The sequence below is a fragment of the Osmerus mordax genome, chromosome 13, assembly GCF_038355195.1.
Source record: "Osmerus mordax isolate fOsmMor3 chromosome 13, fOsmMor3.pri, whole genome shotgun sequence".
Lineage (NCBI taxonomy): Eukaryota > Metazoa > Chordata > Actinopteri > Osmeriformes > Osmeridae > Osmerus > Osmerus mordax.
This window is the reverse complement of record NC_090062.1, coordinates 11,861,071-11,874,975: the sequence shown is the minus strand read 5'-3', so window position 1 is coordinate 11,874,975 and position 13,905 is coordinate 11,861,071. Positions and strand designations below refer to the sequence as shown.

The following is a 13,905-nucleotide window of genomic DNA, read 5'->3' as shown; positions in this document are numbered from 1 at the left end:
GAGCGTTGACCACCAGGGGATATGGAGATTTTAGGGGGAATTGGTTTACCTTTACAGTAGCGCTACTGAAGCAAAGCCTTCCACCTTATCCATCCGCAGAGTGCTGAGAGATCACCCTCCAGAAAGTAAACCTGGAGTCACGCACATCCAGCCCAGATACATTTCACCAGTTCTCATCCCACCATAGCCAGCAGAAAAGTGTGTGGTCAGAGATCAGGCTTTAAAAACACACACACACCCTTCTCGAGCGCACCTCCCTGGCAGAGAGCGAGCGCTCTCAGAGGCTAAATAGAACTCCCTCCATAAAGGGAGCTTTCTTTTCTGTGTCCATCTAAGATGTGTAACAGCACTCAGCTTTTTTTTAGACCCGGCTCCGGACTTTTCACTCTTGCAGTGTTACGTCTGGCACGGGTGTGAAGCGCACTGCAGTCCCACAGACCGGATCCAAGCTCCTTACATTAAGTGCATGATTCATAGGTAGAACTCAGTCTTTCCACGGCTAAGACAAGAGGTAATCCCGGAGAACCCTTTACTGGCATCTATCCATCAGTCTCACAAAGTACAGAGCAGCTATTGGTGGACTATGGTGAAGACACATTATAGACACACATCTGCTACCAAATATCTTGAAGAGCAGAAGAATATAGAAAGACTGCAGATAAAGACAAAGTAATACTTTCCTTCTGTTGTGTCAGTGCATTTACATGGAGTCGTATTGACATTACACCAAAATAACATAAACAATGCTTTCAGATATTGCTCTGTATGCCGTGCTGCCCTGTGGTTGACCTCCACCCACATCCGCTCTGCCTTGCAGTCCAGTGTACAGCAACAGAAGAGCTGAAGCCACCAGACAAAACCACAGCTTTAAGGATTTGTCCCCTGGATATGTCTCAGATTTGTAGGGGCCCTACAGAATTCCAGGAACTCTACACACACAGCCATCACTTACAGAAAGCAATGAGGAATGTAGCCTACCATGGGTTAGGTCACATTTTCCATTAAAAGTGGTTAAACATATCTCTTGTCTAACAATAAGTATTTACTGCGCCTCAATGGCTCCAGAATTGTGTAATATACTTGTGCACCAGTTGCTACTGGACTGTAACATCACAGGCCATAAACGCTGGACCTGAACCAATTAATTTCATCAGTTGTGTCAGGCTAGCTAATGAAGTGTGCTAAGCTAGCTATGTCACAGTACTGAATAAGCCAAAACAGCACAGCTGGAGACAGAAAAATCTTAAAAGAGAGTACAGTCTTTGAGTGCAGAGGGAATGGAGTGCCCCTAACAGTGACCAACTGTTTAGCCAACTACCGGTAAGCTCTAGATCACTCAGGATATAGGCTGCCTGTCTCACAGTAAGCCCAACGACTCAGCAGGTCATCCAAATATGAGGGCCAACTGAAATTCCAAACCTACACCTGTGTATCTACCAAATCCTTTTTTACACACAATATAGGGCCTCTTGTAAATGAGACGTTAAGTATTTTTTCTTGTGATTCGATTAATTTCAACAACTCACCACTGTTTCAGTTTATAAGGCCATAAACCCTGGCCGAGACTAGTAAGCCTTGAATGTCTGCATCCTTGTGGAACCATAAAACCTGATTGACGTGTGCTAGTACTCCGGTATTGAGTTGAGGCTCTGAGTGCGTCAGAATCCGAAAGGTGAGAGGCACACGATGGTATCCCAGGTCAAAGGTCAAACTGGCAGAGGCTGGCTGTTAGCGAATGAAGCTCAGGGAGCTAGCAGCCTTTGGCCTGGTTAAGTGTGTAGTGTGTCCGGGGCCTATGGTGAGAATAGAATAGAGCTACAGATGTAAGGTTGGGCTATATGCCAGGTGTGTGTGTGTGTGTTCCTAAATAAACACACCTCCTCCTACATTATACGGGCCATTTGGATGAAGGTTATGATTGCTTCCAGCACCACATCTCTTCACACTTACACACATACACTCTTACACACATACACTCTTAAACACATACACTCTTACACACATACACTCTTACACACATACACTCTTACACACATACACTCTTACACACATACACTCTACCATGATGAAGCCCATGTGCTTACTTACACAGCCCACTCAGTGCAAGTCTGTTTTGTGTATTGCAGGACCCAGTCACAGGAAACAGGCAAGGCCTGGCCAGGAAGAACCACAGAACCACACTGCAGCTCCACAGTACAATACACACACATGTACTGTAAATACATACAGTACTACAGTCCACGTTTCTGCAGACCACATATCTACAGTACAACTCGGAGTCAGCTCACAAGAGGCTTCACAGAGAAAACAGCAACACCACAAATTCAACATCAAACAAACACAGGAACTGTGTTCAGGCACTCTCCGCAGAAGCTTAGATCACAATAAAAGTTCGATTTATTTTTCCTTTCACAGCAAATGAGGGCCAAGGTATGAGGAGCAGATGTTTCGGAGAGAGCGTCCAGTCAGTTTGTGTTTTCCAGCATACTTTCTGACACAATCTCCCTGCTAGTCTGCTACTATGGGATGTGCCCCGACCTGTAGGATTCCCTGAGAGAACACCTAGACTAGAGGACTGAGGTCTGTTGTCTTGGTGATGTCTCTTGTGCTGAAGCTCAGCTTCTGGGACGTGGGCAAACCAGGTTAGGGACTGCAGGAGACATAAGGACACACACACACGTTGGCTGCTCAAGTTCCTCCCACCTACAGGGTTAGAGTCCAATGAGAACACACACCGCCCCCCGCCCCCCCCCTACACCCCCCCCCACACCCACATGACAAATCATAATTTCACTGGTATTAGCAGTCGACATTTCACAAAGGCTAATATGGGATCAGAGGGACTCTATCTTGATTAAATCTTAATATGGACTAAATCTCTGGTAGATTACAATGCATGGGAAACAAGAGTGGCAAGCAGAGGAAGATCAGTACAATCAACTGGGAGGAAAACGTTCTTAGCGCATACTTGGACAGAGTTCATTCACAATCATGGCACTGAATCAAAAGAGAAAAAAATAACACAGTCAAATGTCTAAGATTCAAATACAACTGAAAAGGCCACCATACTGTATTCCCCTCACTAATCACTTATCCAGTCAACAGCAATCAACTGGGTCACAGAAGGACTCATGTCTTTTCAAGTCTGGATACAGGTGAGGGTTTAGTGATGTGCATCAAATATGAGGTCAACACATACATACATCTGTCTGTCTGTCTAGCACAAATATCCTATGTCACAGAGATCCTATGTCTCAAAGAAAGAGATCCTGTCACAACTTGGCACGCTGGCCTGGACACACTCTATACAATGCTGCCCCCTGCAGTACATGACCAGAACTGCATTTCTATCGAGCATCTCCTGGCATCAGTTGATATCGATGGCAAAAAGCATTGAAAACTAGTAAGTTAGATGAAGTTAGAAGTCTGGATGACCTCAGGAGGTGGTTCCTACCTGGCACTGCCCCGCCACACACAAGGATGAGTCGTTCTGGCCACACGGGGTCCCGTCAATGACCCGGTCCGACTGCCGCACATAGAATCGAAACCCAATGGCCCGACAGTTGAGTTCACAGTGCTGGTCTCCAGGAACTGTGACATGAGGATGGAGGATAAACAGAAATCAAGGGTTTAGAACAAGGGTGAGGAAACCCTATTTGAATCAAGTATATTTTACATACTGTACAGAGAGAGGGAATACTGTAGGTCAAGCCAGTTATCAACAACCACATCCTCCACGCCATGAGGGGGCAGCACAGAACAAATGTCACATTCAAGTGAAAAAGTCATCTGAGGCCATGTCAAACCATGAGACTAGGAACTTTGTAGTGAAGGAAGTTTTTACAATTTTCTAAAGTAAATCAATCTTCAAATGCTTCTTTTCTTCAATTTAGTACAAAGCTGCTCACATTTACATTTAGTCATTTAGCTGACGCTCTTATCCAGAGCGACTTACAGTAAGTACAGAGACATTCTCCCCGAGGCAAGTAGGATGAAGCGCCTTGCCCAAGGACACAATGTCATTTGGCACAGCCGGGGAATCAAACTGGCAACCTTCAGATTACTAGCCCGCTTCCCTAACTGCTCAGCTACCTGACTCCCTGCTTCATAACCGTTCTCTGCAAAGAGCCAAAATTCATGTTGTGTTTACATAACAGCAGGTTGCCCTGAGATTAGCTGTGGTGGTTAAATCACTTATTTTATTTGCGATATGCCATGTGACTTGTGGTAAAAGGTAATGCCTGTGGATAGGCAATCTTAGGGGAGCTGCACTTGCCAGAGCTAAGATAATACCTTGTAAATCCTCACAGAGTGAGGGAAGAAGGTTGCTCTGCTCCTCCAAAGTCATCAATTAGTGCCTATTAGAGCCCCTCATCTCTGTGGTGTGTAAGAGACAACAATCTCTCACACAATGTGTGGAATGTGTGTGTGTAGGAGTTAGCATGTCACAGAGTGAATTTCTTGCACAGTCAATCAGCTCAGATGTCCAGACATTGCTTAAACACTTGTAATTCCATGTTTGATAGTTTGAGATAGGTATCACTGAACTGTCGCTGACCTCATAAATAAAGGCAGAGGTATTTTAACTTCATTAACTTGATGTGTACATCTGTACATGCCAGCAACCCATGACTACAGACAGGATCAAAAAGTCAAGTCATACATTCTGACAGACATTCGTTTGGCAAACATTTCTTTTTGGGCAAAGCATCATTGAAAAGAAACAATATGTCATTGTGTGTTTTGACTGTTGCTTGGATACCCGAGACACCTAAATCTCTCGACAGAACCCTGGCAGGTCAATAAGACAGGGATACATCACGGTGCGTCCGACAGGTGACACAGTATGGTGCTTACATCACCACACCTAGGTAGGATGAGTTGAACGGAGGCAAGGGTAGTCACTGTCAGAGAAGACTAGGAGGGAGACAGGAGAGTAGCCCTACCTTCGTTGAAGGGTTCCCATTCGTACAGGCGCCCCATGAATGGCTGGCTGTTGTAGGAGGAACACTGCACAGCTCGGATGTGTCTGCTAGCTGGGGGGCAGGCCTGGGATGGAGACACACAAAAACACGGTGTGGGGGCCGGTACACAGACAGACAGACACAGACGCACGCATAGGGAGTAAGCTAAGTAAGTCCCAGAGCGGGTTTGTGTTTCCAGATCATGTCGAGCTGTGACTAATCCGTTTAAATGAGTCATGAGGTCATGTCTTACGTTGGTGTTGCAAATCCTGTACTGGCTGTGCTCCCCAATGCAGGAGGAGGTGGGCAGGGGGTTGTAGGGTCGATCTGGGGGTGTCAGGGGTGCCGGGGCCTGGCTGGCTGGGTAGCGATCCTGCCCGGCCTGGATCTGGGGCTGCTGGGGCTGGTGTGCGGAGCCTGGCTGGTACAATGGGGCCCAGGCTGGGTTGGTTCTGGGCTGGGGGGCTGGGGGCTGATGGTGGGCTGGGCTGTGGATGTTGGGGTTGTTGTAGTGCTGCCAGTAGGAGGACCTGTGGCCTGTGTGTCGGGAAGTGGGGTAGTTGGGGTCAGGGAGCGGAGCACGTCTTTGTCGGTGAGAGCGTGCCCCCTCGGACGCCTGGCCTGTGTCCGTCTTAAGAGGAACTACATATGGCATCCTGCCATAACCATACCTCCCTGGAACGATTTGGCTGTCACTGCCCCTCCTAAACAAACAAGCAAAACACACACACAAACGCTCTATGAAAGAGATATTTCTTTCAGCACCATTACAAATCCTCTCCAGGAACATGACTCCTAAGAAGCGGTTGGGAGTCTGTGGCAAAAAGCTCTGAGCTTTGTTGTTGTTTGGCTGCTTGGATTCCAGTACCAACATCCCCCCATTACTCAACTGTCAGCGCTATTTATTTAAAGTCTTTTTAGTAGGAAGGGGGTCACAAACCTGCCAAACACAAGCCAGGCTATTGACTCCATATATAACAGAATAGCGTTACCCTATAGGGCAGTCAAACAGACCATGGGGCTCCACTGAACTCCCACCACGTGAGGGGAGGGGTACAGTACCTGCGACCAGGCCGAGCTTCCCTCTCTCTCTGTGGACTCCTAAGCTCCCCTCGTCTGCTACCGTTGGAGCTGGGGGGTCTCCCTGCCTCACGATGCAGGGGAACGGAGGGACGCAGGGCGGACACCACATGCCCCGGGTGCTGTGGGTGGACCCCGGGTCTGGAGGGGTAGGAGGAGGCCAGCGAGGGGGTGTACGAGGGCAGGCATGGTCGTGTCTGCTCCTGCACCCCTCCTCCACAAGTCCGTGAGCAGGAGGTCCATGACCCCCATGCCCCCCAGGAGCCCTGGACCGCTCCCTGCCCGGCTACAGCTCCTTGGCGGGTCTCTGCCCTCTGAGGGACCTGCATGGACACACAATATCCTGAGTTAGCATCCTTAAACACACACAGCATGGAAATAGGTCTCAGACACAACAGGGAAGGCAGGGATAACATCCATAGCTCAGTCAGAGGCTACCTAGACCTAACCCGCTAAAAGGACTAAAGCCAATGACCTCATGTGTTTGGAAGTAGTTTTCCACCCCCCTGAGAATGAGATGGGCCTGTATTCAGGGGGCATAAAGCCCAGATTTGGCTGATAGTAGCCGTCTGTTTCTCCCAACACCCCCTATTGGCTACCTGCATTCCCCACTGTTGACTTTATCCCTCTTTGTAACTTTGAGCCAGAAACATATTAGCGGCGATCACTGCTCTCTCTGTCTGAGGACCCAGACGGTGCCAGCCCGATGCCAACCCACCTCCTGTGCCAAATGGCTTTGCCCGTGGACCCTCATGGAAATCCTACTCTTTAAGAAGCACTTTGTCTCCATTGATGCCAACCTCTTTGAGCTAAACACACGAAACACACCAAAGGCTTAGCTCAGCTGTCTTTGGCTTTTAGAAGATGGTAAGAGAATACATAAGCGGTGGGGAGAGTTGGCAGGGCGCTCCCCTTCCTGTCACTCAGCAGCATGGGTCTATTCAGAGAGCCCTCAGGCCAGTCCCCCCACCTCCTACTGCAGCCTTTGTAACTCAACTCCACTGTCATTCCGGGGTCAGTCGAGGGTCAAACAGCTGGACTCCTGGAAACGCACGAGGCCAACCCTGACAAACTCTCTCTGGAAGTGGAATGCCCATAGCCAAGCCCGCCTCCGACCCTCAGTTCTAACCACAAGCTATGGTTGTAAATGTTTGGTTAATCGTTTAATCTGTCTGTCCTCTGTTTTCGGTCTGCCCCCGCCCTCCCTCCCGGCCCCGCTCCTCCTCATAGCTCCGGGGGTCATGGGGAGGTTTACTGACAGCTGGCATGACCCCTGTGTCTTCCCCTCTGCTACCCAGAGGGCTTTTCACTGCTGCTCCCTCGCCAGCCAACAGATTTACACTCAGGTCACATTTCCCTCAGGCATCCTCACTGATTGCTTGTTAACATGCATACAGGGATAGGCTGTGTTGTACAGTACTTAGCGGCTTTGTGGTTTAACAATAACACTGTCGCTAGCAGACCCTATAAACTTTCCCTATAAAGTTAAAAAGGATTATGCTCCCTCTGGGAGCTGAAGGCTCTAACTGTCGGAGTTAAGATTGGAAGGCGCGATTATGCCACGTTTGGGTTCGAGTTCAGTGAGCCTTGTGTCTGTGCCAACCACTGGATGAAGCTGGAAGTAGAAAGTGACACTCAGCCTGCAAACACTCTGGGGAGGTCTCTCACCGTGAGCCCAAGGACATCAAACAGACCCCACATGCTAGAACATAGACAATGTTCCCCCTGCTGCAACCCAAACAGTCGCTTAATTCCCGGGAAAACACACATACACACACTCACACACACTAAATCAAATCATCAACTCACCTTTCTGTGGTCTGTTGCAAGTTGGCAGTCCAGTGGGTATAGCCTAAAGAGCAGGAGTATGGAGACTCTGTGTGGAGCAGAGATACAGCTCTAATACACAAGGGTTGTCTGTGACATTTAAATGCAATATATAAAGATGCATCTAGGGCAACATAATGAATGCTTAGTAAACCGTTGTACAAACATACTATTGAGATAATATGGTGTAGGGTAGGATATGTTTACTGTACCTGAAGCTCCAGACACACACTCCACACATAGCTCCTAATGCTTCTCCAGCTTCTGCAGGGAAGATAAAAGTTGTATTTGCAGCATAAAACATAAGTAAGGTGAGCCATGAATGATCAGCTCACAGCTACAACTAGATCCTTAACCCGTATTAGAGTGTATACCCACGACCCTGACTGCTGTCCACTTGACCATGTGAGTTGACCCCTGACCCCCAGGCTCGAATGAACGACTGAACTGTCCCCCTGCCGAAACGTTACACCGCTCGGAGACAGCAGGTCTGCAGCCTCCTCCCTCACCGGTAAAATCCTCGGTCCTGCGTTCTCTCAAAAAAAAAGAAAAACCTGATGGAAACATGGGCAAGCCTTTAAAAACGCGCGTCCTGACTTTAAAACCAATCATTGACATTAAGTTAGCGGCGTTCAAAGTCGTTCCGAATAGTTTAATCATAAATTAACTTACCGATTTTCTAACTTATTAATTATAGATTGCATAATATATATATTTTAACGTAGATGGAAAAACAAACTCATTCCACTTTCTATTATGGAAATGCGGTAGGCTACAATTAGAAGTAATCTTTGACACAATGACGTTGTTGGGCTTGCCAGCAACATCTGTTGAACATTTCTGAAGCTTATCAAAACGTGGTCTGCCGGACAGCAATCAGAATAAAACAGCTATAGTGAAAAGTTAAATAAAATATTGCTGGTCGATACAAATCTGAGAAAAATATATTGTACCGCAACCTGAAAGGGCGAACGCCCGATTCCAATTACACTAACATTTGTTAACATTGTTAAGGGTTTGGCCACAAAAAATATTTATTAAGGGCTAATGATGCAGTTGAATCAAGAATAAAGGAGTGTTTTTGCTATATCGTCAATACCTGTAAATGTTATCTTTATTATGTGTTGCCATGCAAAATATTGGGGAAATAATGTTTTATTTCCTACCTTGAAAAACTAAATGCGTATGTCAACCTGCTACTTTTTATCAAGTGTGCGGTGCAATATGTCTCCTCAAAGGTATTAAGACTTCAGCCCCGTGAGATTCATAAACAAACGCACAAAGTATCCTCATAATCCGAAAGTAACTTGAAGTCCTTGAGTTAAAATTAACTCCCACCGAAACAATGAATCCGTATCAAAACTTCTGTTCATGTCCACATGCTTGACTGCCTCTGCAGAAACTGCTCACTGGTCATCATGGATGTTATCCTATACACCGTCCACTCGACCTTCCTGCAACACAGTAACACTGGTGAATGAAGTCCATGGGAACGTCATAGAGCAAGACAGCTTGTTGCGCCCCCTGTTGTCCCAATGCCATATGCATGGTATACCATGCAGCAGGGACATGTCTGGAAGTAATGTCTTTAAGTAAGTGTGTGTGTGTGTGTGTGTGTGTGTGTGAGTGTGTGTAGGTGTGTGTGTGTAGGTGTGTGTAATCCAGAGAACAGTAAACAGGCAGATGGTGGAATGTAAAGAGTAAAATAGAGAAAGAGTGAGAGAGAGATTGAGGTATAGAGAGAAAAAGAGAGAGAGCTAGAGAGGGGGACAGTAAGTGAGTGAGAAAGAGTTATAGATAGAGTAGTGTAGGGGCTGATTTAATAAACCAAATAGTCTACAGTAGCCCTATCCTGGTCTGCGACCTTCCTGTATTCAAGTTGTCCTATATGACCTCTTAAAAGCTCCGTCCTGGGTGGTCATTACCGTCCTCAACCTTCTGAATTATGGACCAAGTCATTTCACCATGACTACAGAGTAGGCATGCTGTTACATGCTGCCCAACACAGTAGGCCCGGGGCAGCCTGGGTAAGAACTGTAGAGCCACAAGGCTTTTTACTGCCGTCACTGAGGAGTGCCATAGGCTTAGCAACCGCAACCAACACATGCTAACACATTAGCTACACAGGCTAATGATTTGTCACAGCTTAAACCAATACCAAGGTCAAAGACGAAATCCAACTGCACCAGTCCATCACTCACAAGGAGTAAGGCCAGGGAATAGAAGAATAGAGTATTTACTACTTTTAACAATTATTCATTCAAATGGTTGTGTCACCATAAATAATGAACTGCAGTACAAACGAAACACTGGTTGGCATAAAGTAGAATAATGGTCTTAAATGGGTATTCCAATTCTGGTCAGGCCTGATTTTGTGGGAGGAGAGGAACTGGAACATGTGTGTCTGTGAATCATAAGTCTCGTTCCAAAAAGTAAATAAAACATATCGTCAGGAAAACCCATCCCATTGTTGTCTTTGGCTTGTACATTTGCCTAATTTGAAGGGATTCATTAATGTTCTGCTTGGTTGGGCAGGCATACAAAGCTTGTTCACAGGCTGGTACTGTGTGTGTTTGTGAACTGTATGACACACACATCTCTTTGTGGTTGTATGTGTGTAAAGGTGCTGGCCCCCATAATCATTTCCATTGTAGCCCTTCCTTCACTGTGTCATTGTTGTCAGTCCTGTGGATGGTAATCAATGGTGGGACCATGTTGAGGCTGTCAGGATTCTGCCTTTAATCCCCATGTTTCCACAACCAAGATCACGGGTGACCGCACTCCAATTAAAGCATCTTAATGAACTATTGTTCCGGATGACCCATTCAAACCCTACAAGACCAGGTCTGGAAAAATGAACCGCCTTGAACCGGCACCGGGTCATCACACAAAAATGTGCATGGTCCTGTCATCAGACGACGTCCAGTTAGAGCTCACAATAACCAATGTGCTGAGCTCGTTCAGAGGAGAAAGCAACACTCTGCCCTGTGAGGTGGAGCCCACAGAGAGCCTGAGGGCCAGACTGGTGGACTGTTCAGCGGTGGCAGGTGTTTTCCTAAGCCAGCACACAGGCATGCACACAAACACTCACATTCACAAACACACACAAGCAACACTACTCATCCCCTCGGGTCAACAGCTGCTTCCTCAGCTTTACACCACTTTATGGAACACCAACATTTTGTCCATCTGCTATCACTTACTCTGTTAACACTTAGCCAAAACGTCTTACAATAACCATAACCAAAAACAACATTACAGTAAAAACCTACATTACATTGAGATGTCAGAGTGAACCTATATGATAACCATAGCTTCTTTGGCCTAACAGCCAAGCGAGTGTGTTTGTTTACCGTTCTGTCACGTAGCATCTGTGTCGTGCTTGCAAGTAAACAACAACACAAACAAGACTATGTGCTAGTGCTGTGATCCATCAATACATGCAATTCTATATGAAGCCAGCACAATGGGGGACTTGCATAAGCCTTTCTGTCTATCACTGAAATGATATCACTCTGTCAGTAAGAGAACAGAAAATAAATATTGCCATGGAAATGTAAAGCCTGGTGACATTTTTTTGATTAATTGAGTTCATGAATGAATGAATTGGCTCTCATGGGGTTTATTTGTAAAAGTATCAACAAAAGCGACTAAAATACCACATACATTTTTAGTCTTATACTTCTCTTTGGTCTATTGTAGAATAGAGCCTTTGTCATTATTATATAGTGATATTCAGGACATGTTTGAATAAGTATTGCCTGACACCCGAAGACAGTGTGTGTTAACTCTTGGTGATCACAAATGCGTCTTTAGTACCCCTCGCACTTCTAACAGCTCCTCAGAGGGCTGAATCATTATTTGTGAGGGGAATAATCGTTCACAAGTGCTCCCAACTCCCGTTTATTTGATCAGTTTGTGTTCCTTGGGGCTTTCTCTTCTCTAGCTGGTATGAAGGGATCAAGCAGATTAGAGGGGAGATTCTTCCCTGGCAGCTGTCCGTCATGGAATGATATTCTCAGGTCACAACATTAATTAAACCTTTTGACATGACAGATACTTTGCAGGTCTGCGATACTGCAAACACCCCTGCTGTTTTGCTTGAATCCACTGCAGTGTCAACAGAGAAGCTTACAGGAATAGAAACTTTGTAAGAGTTTGCTTAGCGAGACGCTCCAGTTCCCAGTGTGTCTTTCAAGATGTTTCTTGCTAGATTTCTCTGTGGTCATCCTTTGTTTTATTTTCTGAATTCAGCCGGGCCCGTCTGTCCCAGAGTTCTGTACTCCCAGAACGGGCTTCACGTTAGAAATTGTAGTTCTCACGCCCTTCTGGTCTTTACGGTTGGCAGGGAACAAGTACTCTGTCAGAGTAAAAGTCTGTCCAGCATACAGACACAGTTACTGGTTGTAACTCATTAAGTAGTATGGGCCTCATGATGGACTTCTGCTGGCTGGTTCCTTCCCAGCTCCAGGCCTGGGAAGACAGGCCCTGGCAGCATCTCTTAACACCCCACACGCCAAGAGATACTTCCTTCTTTTCCCTATTCTTCTTCTCTCTCTCTCTTCTGAGCGTGCCGTCACTTGTCATGCCGTGTGTTTGTTTGCATGTCTCAGACAAGAGTTTTGTGGCGACAACCAACCTCCTGCCATTTGAGTGATTACAAGTTGGTATGGTATTGAAAGAGTTACGCATTTTTAGATCAGTCATTATCACTCTACCTTATCATTACCACATCTTTACTTCGTGGAGATGTGATTATTTTGCACTGTGCCTGGTAAATACAGACTGTTCCTTGACTTCTACCGCTGAAATACTATTAGAACTGCGCACTTCTGATCTTTGATTTGCAACTGTACTTTCTATCCGCACCATTGTATGTCACTCTGGATAACAGCGTCTGCACAATGAATGACATGTAATGTCAAAATGTAAACATACCCGTTGATAAGGGAAACAAACAAGGCAGTGCCCTTTCTTGCTCTTATTAGGACTCAGCAGATGTAAATCGCTCTATACTGTGTAAATATGCAATAACAGCAAATGTCAAAAGTGTTTGACAGCTCCAGTTGCTAACTGCGTTTTCATCTCCGAGTAAGGCAGTTATGGAGGAGCCAGGGGCGTGGAGAAATAACTGGGAGCTTACAGTGCACTTTGAATCCCAGTTGGGCATTTAGCATTCCAGGGAAAACCTTTGGGGTACCTCTAATACTGACCTGTCACTCTTCTCTTGCACACATCCAGCTTCCCTTTTCACCACTCCTCTTTAAGGCGACAGATGGCTGCCGTTGATGTTGGACATCTTTGACTTTATGTCATTCTTGACGTACTGTGTGTGTGTGTGCTAGTCGGGGCCTCTTCTTTGGGGGGTTTAGAGAGAGGGGTGTGAGGTGAGCAAGTATAGTACAGGACTGGATTCCATTCCTAAACAAACCCTTGTTCAATATCCTTCCCAGACCTCAGACATGGCTCTGCCCACCTACTCCTTGGTGTATCTACCTTGGCAATTACCCAATCCCAATCCCTATAATCAGATCTGGGAAGGGAAGTGAACAAGGGTACTTACTGTACAAGGAAATGCCTCTCCGGAATGGAACACGTCCCAGGTACTGTATGCTCTCACTATGCCTACAGGGACATTCCAGCCCACAGGACCCTGAGCAGGCCCTGGACCTCCCTGAGCATGGCACAACATGCAGAGGGAGAGCTCCTGTCTCATAGCATAAGCTCAGCTCCAAATCACCTGTGATGTTGTGCAGAGCTGGGAGGGAACATCAAAAGATAATGTCAAAGATAATCAAAGGAGTCGAGAGGTAGCAAGAGGGGTTGAACTGGAGTGCTACAGTGTACTCGAGAGGTGGACCCAAATATAACTGCGCCTCTGGTTGGACTGTCAGCCTGGATAAGTGTTAGATAAGAAACGATCCTTCCCATGGGGCACCAGAAGACTTAAGATAGCTGTTGTGTATTGATGCACATTTTTTGATGAGAAAAACAAACCAAAAGATGAAAGCGACCTCTGGGAGCTTCTTCCTTT

At 46.3% G+C, this 13,905-nt stretch overlaps 1 protein-coding gene across 5 annotated transcripts in view; it reads right to left on the bottom strand.

Annotated features, from left to right (window-relative positions):
- adamtsl7 (ADAMTS-like 7) overlaps nucleotides 1-9,234 on the bottom strand; it is a 28,662-nt gene extending 19,428 nt beyond the window's left edge. The window contains exons 1-8 of one of the 5 annotated variants that reach the window (XM_067249317.1): nucleotides 9,210-9,228; nucleotides 8,246-8,425; nucleotides 8,084-8,135; nucleotides 7,854-7,920; nucleotides 6,027-6,367; nucleotides 5,218-5,668; nucleotides 4,947-5,049; nucleotides 3,455-3,591 (exon numbers count right to left, since the gene is read on the bottom strand). In XM_067249317.1, coding sequence (XP_067105418.1) covers nucleotides 3,455-3,591; nucleotides 4,947-5,049; nucleotides 5,218-5,668; nucleotides 6,027-6,367; nucleotides 7,854-7,920; nucleotides 8,084-8,135; nucleotides 8,246-8,276 — 1,182 coding nt within the window. In that variant the 5' untranslated portion in view covers nucleotides 8,277-8,425; nucleotides 9,210-9,228. Of the gene's footprint in view, nucleotides 1-3,454; nucleotides 3,592-4,946; nucleotides 5,050-5,217; nucleotides 5,669-6,026; nucleotides 6,368-7,853; nucleotides 7,921-8,083; nucleotides 8,426-9,037 lie in introns of all 5 variants that reach the window. The other 4 variants (XM_067249315.1, XM_067249316.1, XM_067249314.1 and 1 more) reach the window with 4 other exon arrangements.
- Nucleotides 9,235-13,905: the final 4,671 nt, after the last annotated feature.